The 17,014-nt window shown below is 39.2% G+C and overlaps 1 protein-coding gene across 2 annotated transcripts; it reads left to right on the plus strand.

Annotated features, from left to right (window-relative positions):
• Positions 1-590: 590 nt before the first annotated feature.
• Positions 591-16,524, plus strand: LOC132823814 (tyrosine-protein phosphatase non-receptor type substrate 1-like). 2 transcript variants are annotated; one of them, XM_060837859.1, is made up of 7 exons: positions 591-663; positions 845-1,168; positions 9,864-10,139; positions 13,354-13,464; positions 13,925-13,977; positions 15,946-16,056; positions 16,197-16,524. In XM_060837859.1, the coding sequence occupies exons 1-7, from the start codon at positions 615-617 to the stop codon at positions 16,326-16,328; spliced, it is 1,056 nt and encodes a 351-aa protein (XP_060693842.1). In that variant the 5' UTR covers positions 591-614; the 3' UTR covers positions 16,329-16,524. The 2 variants fall into 2 exon arrangements, with proteins under 2 accessions (XP_060693842.1, XP_060693843.1); XM_060837860.1 differs by lacking the exon at positions 13,354-13,464.
• The last annotated feature ends 490 nt before the right edge of the window (positions 16,525-17,014 follow it).

Consider the following 17,014-nt stretch of genomic DNA (forward strand, 5'->3'; position numbering starts at 1 on the left):
CCCTCATTATTTTATTAACCTCTATAAGGTCACCCTTCAGCCTCCGACGCTCCAGGGAAACTAACCCCTGCCTATTCAATCCCTCTCTATCGCTCAAACCCACCAAATTCAGCAACAGCTTTGCAAATTTTTGTTATCTCAAGGAATGAGAGACAGATTATCCAGAGTCCTGTTTAATGATCTTGATGGAACTTTTCAAAATGATACGATGTTGTCTTCTCACCCATTTGTGTTTCCGCTTGATAGTCTCAGTTCTCTCACGCTAAACCTTGTGTGGAAATAGGACAGCGCACTCACCACATCTGCACAACAAGTGTCTGTGACGGGATGGTCAGGTCTGCATTTTAGCCAAGTTGCATTGGTTCGGAAACTAACACGTGATGCGAAAATGTTCCATAATCTCTTGAAGAGCAGCAGTATGTGAGGTGTTTTCAACTCCCACGCTAAGTTCTTACATCTAACGTCAAAGTAAAACCATTAATGCATCGAAGGTGTGGTTTCATTCGCTTTGTCAAACGCTCCATCATAGCCCACTCAGTGCCACATTGCCTCCATGTCTCTTCTCAATAACATGTGTCCTGCTAATTTACAGTGAATCGATCGAATTTACTGAAATGAGAGTGATTGTTCTGTGGTATATCTCTGTCGTCGGCAGTTACGCAGGTACATATATACTTACACAGGTTAAATAAACATTGAGAGGATTGGAATTGTGCACACATTATTTCTTTCAATGTATATGTCGCTGCATCAAAAAATATTTTATCCTTATATTTATTAATGCATTTCTCCCTCAACGATAGGCTGATCAATCATTGTCTGCTCATGTGCTTATTTCTGACAGTGGCTGATGGGAGCTTTCTCCAGATGTTCCAGTTCCCCGCCCGTATAACTTCATTGAAAGGTGCAAATGTCTCCATGAATTGCTCTTTCACACTTTTCGATCCCATAGCACGGCTAGATGTTTCCTGGAGGAGGCGAAACCGGGAGGGGACATTAAAACCCACAGCAGCAGACAACAGGACGGTGGTGATACCTTTAGAGCAAACAGCTACCGAGCTCCACTTGCTCAATGTGGATGTTCAGGACGCCGGAGTCTATTATTGCAGCGTGACAGACTGGCAACAGAAAGTTTCCTCTGGGAATGGGACTGAGCTTATTGTGCACGGTGAGTGAGAGTGAACGCGGAAAGCGCTAGGGGAGGACTCTGCAGATGTATAATAAGATGAAAGAATTGCAGTTGGTGGAAATCAGGAACAAAAACAAAAATTGCTGAAACACCTCAGCAGCTTTGGCAGACTCGGTCGAGAGAAATCATAGTTAATACTTTGGGACAAGTTCTCTTTATAGTTTTCATTGAAGTATATTTTTAGTGATCTGAATTAACGCTCTGGCATTGAATCACTCGGTTAGATAACATTCTTTGACAATGCAATTTTTCTTTGAATCTATCGCAGAAGGAAATATTCTTGAATCGCTGCTGTGTGTGGTTAATGCAGTAAAATCGTGCTATAATGGATAAATACAAAAATGTTTCCTCAGTGATAATGAATCTTTTTAATTTTAAATCTAAGTGAGGATTCCCAATGCTTTGAGTATCGACAATCCTCCTTCGCTTTGTTCAGATGGTCAACTTCTTAGCACAAGACTCTGCTCCCGTTCAAGATTCTCTAGTATGTGTCTTTAATTACTCTTCTTTAACCCGTCGAGTCCTTCCAGAATATTATATATTTCAATGAAATCAACTCTGATCGCCCCAAACTCCAAATAATATAGACACAGCATTCTCATCCCCTCAGTACAGGACCATTCCCAAATCACGGAGAGAAATATCTCTGCTTTTCCTCCAATTTAAATACAAACTTGCTAAAGTGTTGAGAGACCAAATTAAGCAGAGTATTTTATAAATGATCGGCCCAAAACACTGTGAAATTGTGCAAATGCTTATTTATACCTTTGTAGTTGCTGTCCCCCTTGCACTTTTCCTTCTTACTTGCCTGCTCCTTGTAGGAGAGCACACAAATACCTCAGAACGTCTGGACTTCAGATTATTGCACATGTCAAAAATATTCCATTTAACGATTAGTACATCAAAGGTCTTTACATCATATTTTATAACTAATCTCCAAGCCCCCATTTACGTAATTCGGCTATGTAGCATACTCACAACTTTATTGTATGATGTTATTTGTTTGTTTATTTGTTGGATGTGGCCATCTAAGGTTATGCCAACATTTGTTGCCCATTTTTACTTTTGATTTAACTGAGTTATTTAGTTAATGGAACATCTCATTGTTGACACGACTGGCTTATATTTTGGCCAGATTGTGGCAGTGTAGCAGAATTCATCCTAAAGGAAAGCATTTGAATCAGATCAATTTTTGCAACAGTCAGTGATAGGTGAAATTATTGCCATAACTGACACTTGAATGATTAAACACTCAAATAATTAAAGAATTCAATTTAAATTAGTTATAGAATTTTATCATAGTTCCGCAGATTTCCAAAGGTGCTCAGATTTGGATCCATGTTCATGGGGCATTAGTTTGTCTCCTTGAATTACTAAGAGAGACAGGAAATAGTGTGAGGTATATCTCAGGGAGGGGGTTCATTAGCACATATTGAGATTGATTCATGATAACAAATCAGAATACATTGATAACGTTTTGAACAGTTGAATTGCAACTAGTGTCACGGATTAGTGCTCATACATTAAATACTTATAATCCACAATAATACATGACTGGAGAGAATGTGTGAGGGGAAGGGTTTCAGATTCTGAGGACATTGTGACCAGTTTTGAGGGAGGTTGAACCAATACCGACTGCATTGATTTACCTGGGCAGAATCAGAATTGATGCCCTGAAAGGAGTATTAGTTAGTGGGGTTTGGCATCATTAAAACTAAATTTTCAAGGTCTTAGGAACTGTTCGGGGAGATCGAAGAGACCAAAATTGCAAAATATTGTGAGCAGACCAAATTCTTAAAAAGTCAAACCTTAAGACCTTGTGTTCTAATGAACATGGCATTCACAAAACAGTGGATAAATGAGTCATGCAAGTAAAAATCGAAAATACTTACAATATTGTTGAGATTACAGAGATGGCATTGCAGACGATGAATGGGAATTGAATATCCAGGGTAATCAGTTTTTAGGAAGGAGAAACATATAGTAAAACGAAGTTGGTGGCTGTGTTGGTGAAAGAACGCCAATAACATAATATTGAGGCAGGATGCTAGCTTACATAAAGTGGAATCTGTATGGTTAGAACTTAGAAACACCAAGGGGCATAGAATGACATTGCATATGATCAAAAGCCCCAAACTGATGGTATAATTCTGGGGAAGCTTTAAAAAAAGGAAATTAGAATTGCAAAAAATAAAAGGGCAGGTGTAATTAAGGGTGACATGCTCTGCGACTTGTTTGGGCAAATCAAGTCAATAACACTACCCTGAAAGCAGAATTCCTGGAGTGTGCATCGGATAATTTTCTAGAGTAATACATTGAGGAACCAATGGGAAAGCAGGCCGTCCTCAATTGGGTTATGAAAAAGGAATAGTTGATAATCTAGCTGTGCAACATTCCTTGGGGAATAGTGGCCATAGGATAGTAGAATTCTTCATTAAGTTAGAGAGTGGCATTGCTGACACGAGGAATCAACTCATGATCATAAATAAAGGAAAATATGGAGCATGCGATGGCTATGATGAATTAAGGAGTGATAGCTAATTATGAATGAGTGATAGCTAATTAGAGAGTGACTATGTAAAAACAATGATAAACCTGTAAAAAGAGGCATTGAGAGGTGTGTTTATCTTGGTTTCTTCTAGTGAGAAATAGGAGGACAGGCACTGAGCAATCTTTGAGTAGTAAACATCTTATGAAATTTCAGCATTTCTTTTTAAATCTGGAACATTAGATACACTAGGTTTGGTCAAGCTCCCACGCACAGAATGAGGGATTTGTCGTTTTTAGTTTTTAGCAGCAGTTGTCATTCATGGACTGCTGCCTCACAGCGCCTGTAGACCCGGGTTCAATTCCCGACTCAGGCGACTGACTGTGTGGAGTTTGCACGTTCTCCCCGTGTCTGCGTGGGTTTCCTCCGGGTGCTCCGGTTTCCTCCCACAGTCACAAAGATGTGTGGGTCAGGTGAATTGGCCAAGCTAAATTGCCCGTAGTGTTAGGTAAGGGGTAAATGTAGGGGTATGGGTAGGTTGCGCTTCGGCGGGTCGGTGTGGACTTGTTGGGCCGAAGGGCCTGTTTCCACACTGTAAGTCTAATCTAAAAAAATGGATGCCATTTTTCACTGTTTTGATTACCGACAAAAGCCAGGGTCCTGAAAGCTAAAGCCTACAAATCCCTGGTTTTGTGGGTGTGAGCTTGGCCAAACACATTCAGACTGTTTCTACTGATCCAGACCTAAAAAATAAAGACATAAGGCTTCACAGGTTGTTCATGATCTTCTCATTGACTGTGGAACCTGTCACCCAGTCTATCTCTATCTCTCTCTCTCTCTCTCTCTCTCTCTCTCCCTCCCTCTCTCTGTCTGCAAGATCATAGGCCAGGTAACAGTAGTAACAGGCAACTGGCTTGTTAGAGGATGGACACAGAAGCTGGAAAAACTCAGCAGATCTGGCAGCATTCATGGAGACAAAGCAGAATTAATGTTTCGGGACCAGTGAATGTTCTGAAGAAGAGTCTGAAGAAGGGTTATTAGATCTGAAATGTTAACCTGCGTTTTCTCCATAGGTGGTTCCCGATCTGCTGACATTTTCCAGAAATTTCTGCTTTTGTTCCTGATTTCCAGCATCTCCATTCTTTTTTTCTTGATTACAGAGATTGATCTGGGTAGTACTGTTGCCACATACCAGCTGTTGAAGAACAATAGCCAATGAATAAAATATGTTATCAGTGTTGATCTGCCAGTGCATTGTAACACAGGAGATTTAAGGCATTCCAGAAAGGAAGAGGAGAGAATTATTTCACGGCTGCAACAGAACTGAAGTGGTATCAATGTTCTGGGCAGGAGGTTTGCTGGAGTTCTTTTGGAGGATTTAAACGAGTTTGGTGGGTGTTGCAAACAGTAATTATAGACCAGAGGATGAGGTAGTTGGTGAACAGGTAGGTACAACCTGCAGAGAGTGGGTAAGAAAGAACAGATAAGGCAAAGTTGCAGTCGGTGTGATGGGTTGAAGTGTGTCCATTTGAACACAATAAGTGTCAGCAATAACGGTGACGAATTTAGAGCATGGATCAGTACTTGGAGCTACGATGTTGTGGCAGTTACAAATACTTGGATATCACAGGGGCAAGAATGGTTTCTGGATGTTCAGGGGATTGATGTTTCAAAAGGAATAGGGAGTGAGATAATAAAAGGTGGGGAGTGACATTGCTCATCAGAGATAGCATAACAGCTACAGAAAAGGAAGTCATCGAGGTGGTTTGTCTATTGAGTCAGTATGGGTGGGGTTAGAAACAGGAAAGGAGCAGTCACTTTATTGGGAGTTTTCAAGTTCCCACAATCGCAACAGAGACATGGAGGAGCAGTTTGGGAGGCAGAATTTGGAAAAGGGGCAGAAGTAACAGGATTGTTGTCATGGGGGACTTCAACTTCTCTAATATTGTTTGGAACCTCCTTAGTGCAAGTAGTTTAAATGGAGCAGATTTGGTCAGGTATGTCCAAGAAGGATTCGTGATTCAGTATTTAGAAGCAGCCAACTAGAGGGAAGGCAATATTGGATTTGGGGCTTGGCAATGAACCAGGTCATATGTTAGGTCTCTTGGTGGGAGAGCATTTCAGTGATAATCTTCATAACTCACTGACCTTTACAATAGTCATGGTGAGGGATAGGAGTAGACAGTATGGGAAAGTATTAAATTGCGGGAAATGGAATTACAATGCCATTAGACAGGAACTGTGGAGCATAAATTCTGAGCAGATATTCTCAGGTAAATGTACGACAGAAATGTTAAAATTGTTTAGGAAGTGCCTTCTGTGCATGCTGGATAGATTTGTCCCACTGAGGAAAGGAAGGGATGGTAGGTGAATGAACCATAGATGAAAAAGCGTTCTGGAACAAGCGGAAGAAGGAAGCTTACTTAAGGTTTTGGAAGAAATTATCAGACAGGGCTCTAGAGGGTTACAAGGTGGCCAAGAAGGAACTGCAGTATGGACTTAGAAGAGCGAGAAGGGTACATGAGAAAATCCTTGGTGGATAGGACTAAGGAAAATCCCAAGGCATTTTATATTGATGTGAGGAACAAGAGGATGGCCAGAGTGAGGGAAGGGCCAATTGGGGAGAATGGAAGATTTTGTGCCTGGAGTCGAAGGAGGTAGCAGATGTTCTTAAATAGAACTTTTCTTGTGTGTTCAATCGTGAGAGGGAATTTGTCGTTTGAGAGGACTTGTGAAACTGGCTGATATGTTCAAATAGGTTGATGTTAAGAAGGAGGATGTGCTGGAAATATGGAAAAACATGAGGATAGACAAGTCCCCTGGGCCAGATGGGAAATGTCCAAGACTTATGCAGGAAACAAATAATGACATTGCTGCACCTTTGGCAATGCGGTTTATGTACTCACTATCCACTACAGTAGTACTAGATGATTGGAAGGTGACAAATGTTATTCCCTTGTTCTGGAAAGACAATAGGGCATTACAGAACAGTCAGTCTTACACTGGTGATGGGCAAATTATTGGAAAGGATTCTGAGAGACAGGATTCTTTCAAAAAGCTTGCTTGGTAGGAGATCATCAGTGCCGCGTTGTGAATGGCAGTTTATGCCTCACAAATTGAGGGGTGTGACAAAACACATGAATTAAGATAGAGCAGGGAATGTGGTGCATATGGATACTAGCAACGTTTTGATAATTTTCCCTTTGGTAGACTCATTCAGAAATTAATGAGATATGGGATACATGAAATTTGGCTGTCTGGGCCAAAAATTAGCTAGCCCATAGAAGACAGAATGTGGTAGTAAATGTAAAATGTTCAGCCTGGAGTTTGGTGATCAGCGGTGTTCTGCAGGGATTTGGTCTGGGACCTCTGCTGGTTGTGATTTTTAAAAATGACTCTGATTCAAGTTAGTAAGTTTGCTGATGCGGGAAGGTTGGTGGAATTGTGGATAGTGTAGAGTGCTGTTCTAGGTCATAACAGGACATTGATAGGATGCAGAGCTGGGCTGATAAGTAAAAGATGGAGTTCAACCTGGAAAAGTGTGAACTGATTCATTTATGAAGGTCGACTTGAATGCACAATCCAGGGTTAAAGGCAGGATCCTTGGCAGTGTAGAGGAAAAGAGAGATCTTGGGGTCCACGTCCATAGATCTCTCAAAGTTGTCATGCAAGCTGACAGGGTTGTTATGAAGGCATATGGTTTGTATTGGCTTTCATTAACAAGGAGATTGAGTTTAAGAGCGGCAAAGTAATGTGCAGCTCTATAAAGCTCAGGTTAGGACAGATTTAGAATAATGCGTTCAGTTCTGGTCACCTCATTATATGAAGGATGTGTAAGTTTCATAGAGGGTGGAGAGGAGATTTACCAGCATGCTGCCTCTTATGATAAAGCATTGAGAGAGATAGGGTTTTTTCTTATTGGAGTGAAGAAGGAATGGGGGGTGGTGGTGGGGGGCGAGGGTGACCTGATTGAGGTGTACAAGATTATTGGAGGCATAGATGGACAGTCAGACTTTTTTCCCAGGGCAGAAATGGCTATCGTGAGGTGGCATAATTTTAAGGTAATTGCAGCAATGTTTGCGGGAGATGTCAGAGGTAGATTCTTTACACAGAGAGTGGTGGGTACATTGAATTCACTGCCAGCTGTGGTAGTAGAATCAGATACATTGAGGCATTTAAGCGACTCTTGGATAGGCACATGGATGATAGTAAAGTGTACGGTCTGTAGATTAGTTTGATGTTAGAGTAGGATAAAAGGTCAGCCCAACATCGAGGGCCGAAGGGACTGCACTGTGCTGTACTATTCTCTGTTCTATGGTCTATTTAGGTTAGGGCTGTCAAGACAAACTTGTACTATCGATTTGTTTGATGCATTCTGTAGACAGCTATCTATAAGGAACAAAATCAGAACAAATTTAAAACTTACGTTTTAACAAACTGCAAGAATTATGTGCTAGTTGTTTTGAAGCATTTCAATATCTGAGCAAGGACTCATATGTCAGCAAAGCTAACTGCAAGAGTTCATAGACGGTTTCTATATCAGTCTACATTCAATCCAATAAAGAAAGAATCACTGCTGGATGTAGTGCTGAGAAATTATTTTTCTCAGAAGGAAAAATGTCCATAGAGAAATAATTAGGACAAATATCTGCTGTATTTTTCAGGTTCACACTGGCTTCGGGAGCACAGAAAATAAATAAAGTAAACCGATTCTTTAAAATTCATTTGCGGGATTTGGGTGTTGCTGGCTGGCCAGCATTTATCTGTCACAATTCTAAAAATTTAATTTTAACAATGAGCTGAATCATTAGAAAACAAGCATAAAAATATTCATTAGTATGTTTCCAGGTTGTGGACATTCTGCAAGTTGTTTGATTGGCAATGTTCTGCATTTATCCATGATGAGGAGAATAGTTAGACATCAGTTAAAAGGAATATCCAACAACAACAGTAGTCTCCACAATTTCAGTAGAAAGAAAACAAGGTGGTTGATGGAGCTAACAAATCAGAGGGACATGATGATAAAGATCTGCCAAAGAAGTAAAGATGAGAAAGAATTTTATAATTAGTGACTGTTAGAATATGGAAGTTACAAACAGATTCAATTTAGTCTTACATGGTACGATTGGACTTTTTTCTCCAGATACCAACTTCCAGAAACTGTGAGGTAAAAGGAAAGAAATGAATTTGTAGAATTGAAGTTGCAATAAGTCACGCTGAAACTACACACCATGTGTTTTTCTTCGGTTTTGTAACTATTGTATTAGTCAATGTTGGACAAGAATGTCTGAAACACTGCAATTCACTTTATGTTTTGTTTACCTGTGTAATTTTATTTTATTCAAGATATCTGAACTGTGAAAAATATGGCAACTTAATTCTATAGAACATGGAAATCTTCAAACTATGTATATTATTTCAGAAGTTATGTGTCCACTTCCTGAGTTATCTTTCAACAACAGGCTTCAATCAGGGAAAGCCTTTTTTACATTTTTGTGCAGCTGCAATTCACACTGTGAAACCATTTTACAGAATGCAATGCCTCCTTATTGTATTATTGAAATGGGCAATGTGTATTAAGCAGGTTTGACTGATCCTTCATAATTGCTGTGGTAAAATGCTGGAAATCCTATGGCAGCATGTTCACCGCAGGACTACAGTAATTCTAGAATGCAGAGTACCCATAATTGTTCAAGAGAAACTAGGAATGGAATATAACTGTCCACCTTGCCAATGATACGAACATCTGATCAAGGGATAAAAGCAACCAAAGGTTTTAATAAGGGAAAGATGTCTGAAGTGTATTAAAGTATTTGCATTGCTGGATTTCAATTGAGTGGGTCATAAATTAGTCTGAATGCCAATATTAGGATCCATCCACAGCCTATATTGAGGGAAAGCAAGATTGTTATTAATTGTTAAATGACGCCTGACCTAACAATAAATAACCACTATACCCCAGGTATTACAACGTAAACCTTGATTTGTTTTACTCAACTTGTTACAATACACTCAGTGGACATCTATCCTGAAGTCAGATTTGAACCCAGACATTTCTTCCAGAAGTAGGAATGTTCGGTCTGTGTCTTAAGCACTAATTGTGAAATTTTAAAATTGACATTCTTTGCGTTTTTAATATGATCTATAAGAAACAATTTTAACAAGTTTCCTTTAATTAAATCCCAGTGCCGCCAGCTCCTGTGAAGATTACTCAGCAGTCCCATTTAACACTACTCTGTACAACAGTTGGATTCTTTCCGAAGGAGTTTAACGTCACGTGGTATGAAAATGAAACGGAAATTATGTCTGGGATTAACACAACTATACAACAGAACAAGGAAGGATTATATCAAGTTTCCAGTTATCTCAGCCCTGTGCAGAATGCATTGATGTATACCTGTGAGGTTTCTCATGTTTCTCTCAAAGTCCCAGCCATTGACAGCTATACAGTTCTTTATCAGGGTAAGATTCTCAGGTTGGCAATAACCATGTGAACGGTACATGTGTTAAACATAGAGGACTGTCCTGTTTTACAAGCTTGAATCATACATCGATCTAAATGAACTGAGTTTGACATATGTCATTCTGTTCATTGCAGTGCCAAAAACACTTCAGGAGATGTGGGACAATGTGGTATTTTTGAGAATCATATGAATGTTGTTATAGGACATATAGTCTACTGTGAATGGAGAATATTTCATTCTGATATGAATAGGGTTGTTCCTGAGTCCCATGATGATTTGTAGCATTTTGAGAGAAATTTTAATGATTGTAAATTCAGTACAGATCTTGGGGTTACAAAATGTGAATGAAGGACTCATACATGTGCATCAAGTAAAGCACATTAGATTAGATTTAGATTATTTACAGTGTGGAAACAGGCCCTTCGGCCCAACAAGTCCACACCGACCCGCCGAAGCGAAACCCACCCATACCCCTACATTTACCCCTTACCTAACACTACGGGCAATTTACGTGGCCAATTCACCTGACCCGCACATCTTTGGACTGTGGGAGGAAACCGGAGCACCCGGAGGAAACCCACGCAGACACGGGGAGAACGTGCAAACTCCACACAGTCAGTCGCCTGAGTTGGGAATTGAACCCAGGTCTCTGGCGCTGTGAGGCAGCAGTGCTAACCACTGTGCCACCGTGCCGCCCTCAAAATCGTGTGTATTATTTTGTTGGAAATTCTAAACTGTCATACATACTCTGGTGATGTTGTGGGTCAAGGTAGAGCTTTAATAAGTAACATAGGGATAACTTAATCAAGAAGTGCTGGACTTCTCTAAACATTATTCTCCCATCATCTATAACTTGCTATAAGGGGAGAAGAATCACTTGTGAAATAATTTTGAGAAGAGAGACAATGTCTTAAAATCTCATGTGAAAAAGCAAAATTGTTGTAATGATGTGTTCCTTGCCAAAGCAGAGGTATCGGGAGGTGATGTTAAATATTGAATGAGCTAGACCATGTGCACCTGGAGAGGCTGTTTGAATTGCATATATTTTGGAGGAGTAGGGCGCTTGAATACATTTCAGGAAACCACAGCTCTACTTCAACTATTAGACTATTTGTTTTCTGCCAGAATTTAATGTGGTCGGGAGTAACCAGAAGTCATCTTTGCTCAATCCACATTTGCTGCAAGAGTTTAATGGAAAGTTGAAAACTTCCTGAAATCGATAAGATCTTAAGGCTCAGAACACAGTTTAGTATCTTTGTGCCAAATTCTACAGATCTGTCCAACTATACCAACTAACCCGCTTTGCTTTCTTTCCTATGCAAATGTTATACCTCAATTTTATTTTTAAAAACTAATTGAACGTTACACTTTTAGTGCTATCTGGTTCACTCATGCTCATTAGCAATTCATCTAGGTCACATGAGACTCTCCTACAGCTTTTGTATTTCCCACATCAAAACCTTCCGAGACATAAAAACTTCTGTTACATTCTATTCATAGATTTGCATACATTGAGAAGAACGCTGGTTGATGACACATCTAGCTGAAACCCCACCACTCTGGCACACTTCTATAAATCTCTTTTGCATACCCTTAATGCCATGACATTCAACCTTCTACGGAATGATTAAGTATACATAAATCTCACAGCTGTGATAGGGTTAACTTCTAGCACCCAGTTAAGAATCTACAAATTCCTTCATTCTACCTCTTCACAAACCTTCTGGCAAGGGGCACAACTTTATATTATTCCACATCAGATCCCATTCAACATGATTCTAGCGTAACGAAAAATTTCTTTGAAATCTGTTCCTTGTATGTAGGATTGCTACAAGTATTGTATTTTCTAGCTGCAAGTGGGGGCTGGTTAACTTCACTTTTGGAAGTTATGACCTCTAAAACTAAGTTAGTAAACTCATCAAAGCGTATTATATGCTTTTAACATCCACCGCTGGTTAACACCACTATGTACATTGTCACAGAATTAAAAGTGAAATCACCAGTCATGATGCTGATTCTGAAATCATTTTGGGAATTGCTTATCCATTTTGCCACTCTCCTTTTAATCACAGGGGCTTATCTACATGATATTTCCGAACAAGTGATATTGAGTCAAAGACTTTTTGAATCTGCATATTTAGATAAATAAGTAACTTCATCAAGCCCCTCACATAATTTATTAAAGAGTTCAAATAAATTAATAAAATCTGAGCTGCTGTTAATAAACAGTGCTTAGTTTCACTCATCAGCATTTATTTCCAACCTTCTGAAGTACCCCATGTGTTAAAGTGTTTCACGATTTTCGTTCCGAAATAGACTGACTGGCTTGTAGTCACTGTACTGGAGCCTATCATCTGGCATATTATTTGGCTGTGATCCAAAAACTGATGCTGTGATGAGGAACAGAATTGAAATCCAGGTCATCCATACAGTGGTATCAGGTCCTGTGAGATATATTTGATGCCACTCACTGGAATACTTTTCTCATAGCCTGCGATTAAACTTCATGCAATTTAATTTCCACAGTGAGCAAGCATTCCTTCTAACCAGTTTACTTTTCTGCACAGATGTACAAGTGATGGGGAACAAATTGAGTAAGCTAACAATGATACATTCACTTGCATGTCTTGAACAAAAAGAAAAAGGCGGGGAGATAAGGCCATTGTGGCTATCTGAAAGTATTCAGGTCTCACCATGATAGTTTTCAGAATTTAATGACCATGTACTTAAACATATAAAATTGAATGTCTGTGTTAATTAATGGTCACCATGAAACTACGACTGATTGTCATAAAATGAATATGCTTCTCTGGTCTGGCTTACATGTACTCAAGGCCAACAGCAGGTAGTTGACTGCTGTCTGCTTCCAAGAGATACTAAGAATATGCAGCAAATGTTGTGTCTCAAGTGACAGCATCAACCCATGAGCAACTGAAATAAGAATAAACCGCACGATTAAAATATGGCAAGTAATAGGATTAAAGATTTACTAACACAAATAGATCATATGAGTGTTCCTAATTCCTTATTGAACTCGACATTTTTAAAGCCATCGCAATAATGTTACAAATTGGGAGGAAAGATGGAATTTCCTGAGTAAGTCTCTGAGAGATGGTTGCTTAAATATGTGTGCTACGTCTTAACTGAAATTAATTAATCACTGCAATTTCTCCTCTGTAAGATGCTAACATTTGATTGTTCTCCCATTTTAGCTGACACTGGTACATTTCCAAAAGAATTGGTGGGTGGATGTGCTGTTGCAGGATTATTACTTTTACTGCTAGTAACTGTTGTGATACATTGCAAATTAGATACAATGAAAGGTAAGACTTGACACAATGTATCTTCATAATTGCATTTCGATATTCAGTCACAGCTCAATGCTACGGTGTTAGGAAGATTAACTGGTTGCATCTGCGGTGTAGGTTTTCATTCGCTACTGTGTTGGGAGTGTCGTCCCTCTGAAACCCAGTAATGTAATGATGGAAGGAGCTGAAATCTGATCTATTCCTCAGGCTAATTTCTCTGAACCTGAAAATAAAGATGAACCCCATTTCATTCTTATGATAATGCAAGGCAGCAATCTGAACCCAGTAAATTACAATCAGATAGTTCAGACATAGAACATAAACTTATTCTCATTCAACAATAGAAGTGAATGTGACTTTGCACTTATGATGAGAATGACCCAGTTACTTGATTAGAGAATAACTTTTGACGTCATGAAGCCAAATTATGTTTGTGATGAAATTGATCTTTGATGAAAATGTTGTTTTCTAACAGGCACCGGGATAACTCCAGTTAACTCCAGAGATAACAGCCAGTTTGAAGAACAGGTTTGTTTCATAATCACTTTTGTTTTTGCCAAGTAGGAAGTTTTTACAGTGTACAACACACATACATCATTATTTCCTGAACTTCAATATCACAGCACATCCTACCAAGTCTGTGGATTCCCAATGTTGCCTTTGCCCTAAACACATGGCTAATGATCACTCATTTCAATAATGGTCCCCACACATACCTAACCCAGCAACTTCTGCAAACAGTTGATGTTTACATTGTGTCACTAGATAGCTATTCAACTGTGTGAAGTGGCATATTCTCGCACAAAGTATAACAGTTATTCAGCAGGACAGGCAAAATCGATGCAAAGAAACAATTAAAGCACCAGGTCTAAGATGTTTAATCATTTTGCAGCAATTCTGCTGACCACCATCTCGGCACTATGAGTGGTTGCTACTATCATTCAAATTCAGCCCCACTCATCTCTGTTATGATGAATTGTGCAAACTGAGCCCTTGGTTTATTGTTTAACGCCACAAGTCTAGTCTTAGACACGTTAATTGTGAATGAATATTCACAGATATGATTCTTCTCCATTGTCCCATTTTGGCAAATGATTTGAAAATTACATTCATGACCGTATGTTCTGAAGCAGACGTTTCAGTTTTAGGTAATGAGCTTTGAAGTGTGGATAAATTGTGGCATCTGGATAAGAAATTACTGAAGTGAAAGTGAGCCTAATGCAGCTTTGGTTTACTGCACTGAGACAGTAGCTTGCTCTTATCTTTCAATATCAGATGAGATAGCAAACAGAATGGGCATTGGTAATTGAACGTTAAACTTGAAATGGAGCCAGCAAGTCGAGAGAAAGGGTCACAGAACTTCACTATTAAATATAACCTCAATTGAGCGTTGGAGGTCATTTGGAAAAGAAAGCTATGAGAAGCAAATAAACAGGCTTTGAAGGGATGTAAGAAATGCTGACATGCTCAAGAAAATCAATGGTTTAGCCGTATCTATGGAGAGAGAATTAGAATTAACTTTCAAGTTTGATATGAAACTTGCTGAGAAATGAAAAGGGGTGTACAATGGTCACCTTTGCTATTAAAAATCACACAACATCAGGTTATGGTCTAATAGGTTTATTTGGAAGTCCAAATTGGTCTTTAACCTGGTGTTGCGTGATTTTTGACTTTGTCCACCCCAGTCTGACACCGGCACCTCCTCATCACTTTTGCTGTTGACAGATGGCAGAGAATCCAATGGAACAGGTAGCTAAAAGCAAATGGCAAAAGCTGTGTGAATGGCGGTAAAGATGCAGAAGAGTTGTAACATCTTTAACTGAGATATGTGAAATGGAATGTAAAGTGAGCCTGCAGTGTGAACAGCAAAGACAACAGAACACGAAAAGTTGACAGTGTAGTTATCACGGTTGTAATGATAGTGGAAGAAGAGGTCACGCCCTCCTGGTATCTCTCAGGACACAAGAGAGTTGAAATGACCATAAACTTCCATTTGAAAAGGTGTGATGTGATATTCTAAAGAAAGTCTGCTGATTGTGAATGTATTTTTCTTTCTACATATGTGTGTGCATATCTACTGTTTCCAAGGGTTGATGTTTGTCAACTTAAAGTAAACATTGATTATGTTAAAATATACCAGAAACCACATGTTACAATGAGACATCTTTGCGAGTTTATCAACTCCAGGTGTCAAAGATGGTGCAAAGGTGGTGAAGAAAGGCATTTCATTAAAGACCCTGTTCTATTGCTGGTAAAGATAACTATGTTCCTTTTATGATAGGAATTGTATCTGAGTTATAGCTTAACCTGGCAATATGCTTGACTAAATTGCTGGGGGCTAAATGTGGTAGTGCCATTAACAATAACACTATAACCCCATGAGCAATGCTGTGTTATCCTTTGATTTCCTGCCATGCATTGTTAGCAATGTTTGGTGCTATGTTATACTTTACAACCTTAAGATTCAGATGGTGTTTCTATAATATTTGTCCTCAGAGAATACAAGGAGGAGAGTTGGGGCTTCTATCTTATGCTGCACTAAACTTCAGACAGTACAAGAGAAGTAGAAAGAACAGACAAAAGGAAGACCGAACTTTGTATGCACAGGTACAACTGTAAAACACAACCGTGCTTTCTAACTAGGACCGCTCCAACACAAGTGTCAATTCCCATTGATGTACATTGAATAGCTACAAGAAGTAATTTGACTAGGAGCTGCTCTTGATGTTTCCTTACTGCTTTTACAGATTAAACAAGGGACGGATGCTAATCTGATTTACGTGTCTCTGGATATGACCGATTTACCAAAAACAGCAACAAGGGAAGATACAACAAACATGAAGATAAACAAGCCAAACAGAGGATCCAGGATTGCATAACAAACTGTCCCATTTTCTCTGGGTCAAGCCGTCTTCTTGAACAGTTATTACATAGAACATAGAAAAGTACAGCACAGAACAGGCCCTTTGGCCCACGATATTGTTCCAAGGATTAATCATAATGTAAAATAAAATTACTTAACCTACGTACCCCTCAATTCACTGCTATCCATGTGCATGTCCAGCAGTTGCTTAAATGCCCCTAATATGTCTACTTGTTTGAATTAGATTTATTATAAACCACATTGGCATTGTTCAGAAAGGAGATAAAAAATCAACTATACAAAGGCAGCAATATATCCACTTCTGTGTTTCTGCATTCTTTAGAAAAGCAATGTCTGTAAAATAAAGGAATCTTTTTATTAATTACCATCAGTTAAGAAAGGTATCAAAGACAATGGATGTCACTTTTGTAGCCAGTTAGTTGTTGATAACACTAGAGCACGAGATTATTTATCTGAATCTACCCTAGGAAATAGCAGCCTTGTATTGAGTCTTCCACACAGAAGAATCAGATAACTCAGCTCAACTTCTGTCCGAGCCTTTCAGCTTCACCGAATTTGCACTCAACCCTGATCAATCTGAATCCACCAATCTATCCTTTTCACATTTGTACATCATGCATCTATCAAACTTCTCTGTTAGTTTCTCTATGTTCATCACAGCTAAAAACCCATCTGATAGAC

This window comes from Hemiscyllium ocellatum, chromosome 17 (assembly GCF_020745735.1).
Source record: "Hemiscyllium ocellatum isolate sHemOce1 chromosome 17, sHemOce1.pat.X.cur, whole genome shotgun sequence".
NCBI lineage: Eukaryota > Metazoa > Chordata > Chondrichthyes > Orectolobiformes > Hemiscylliidae > Hemiscyllium > Hemiscyllium ocellatum.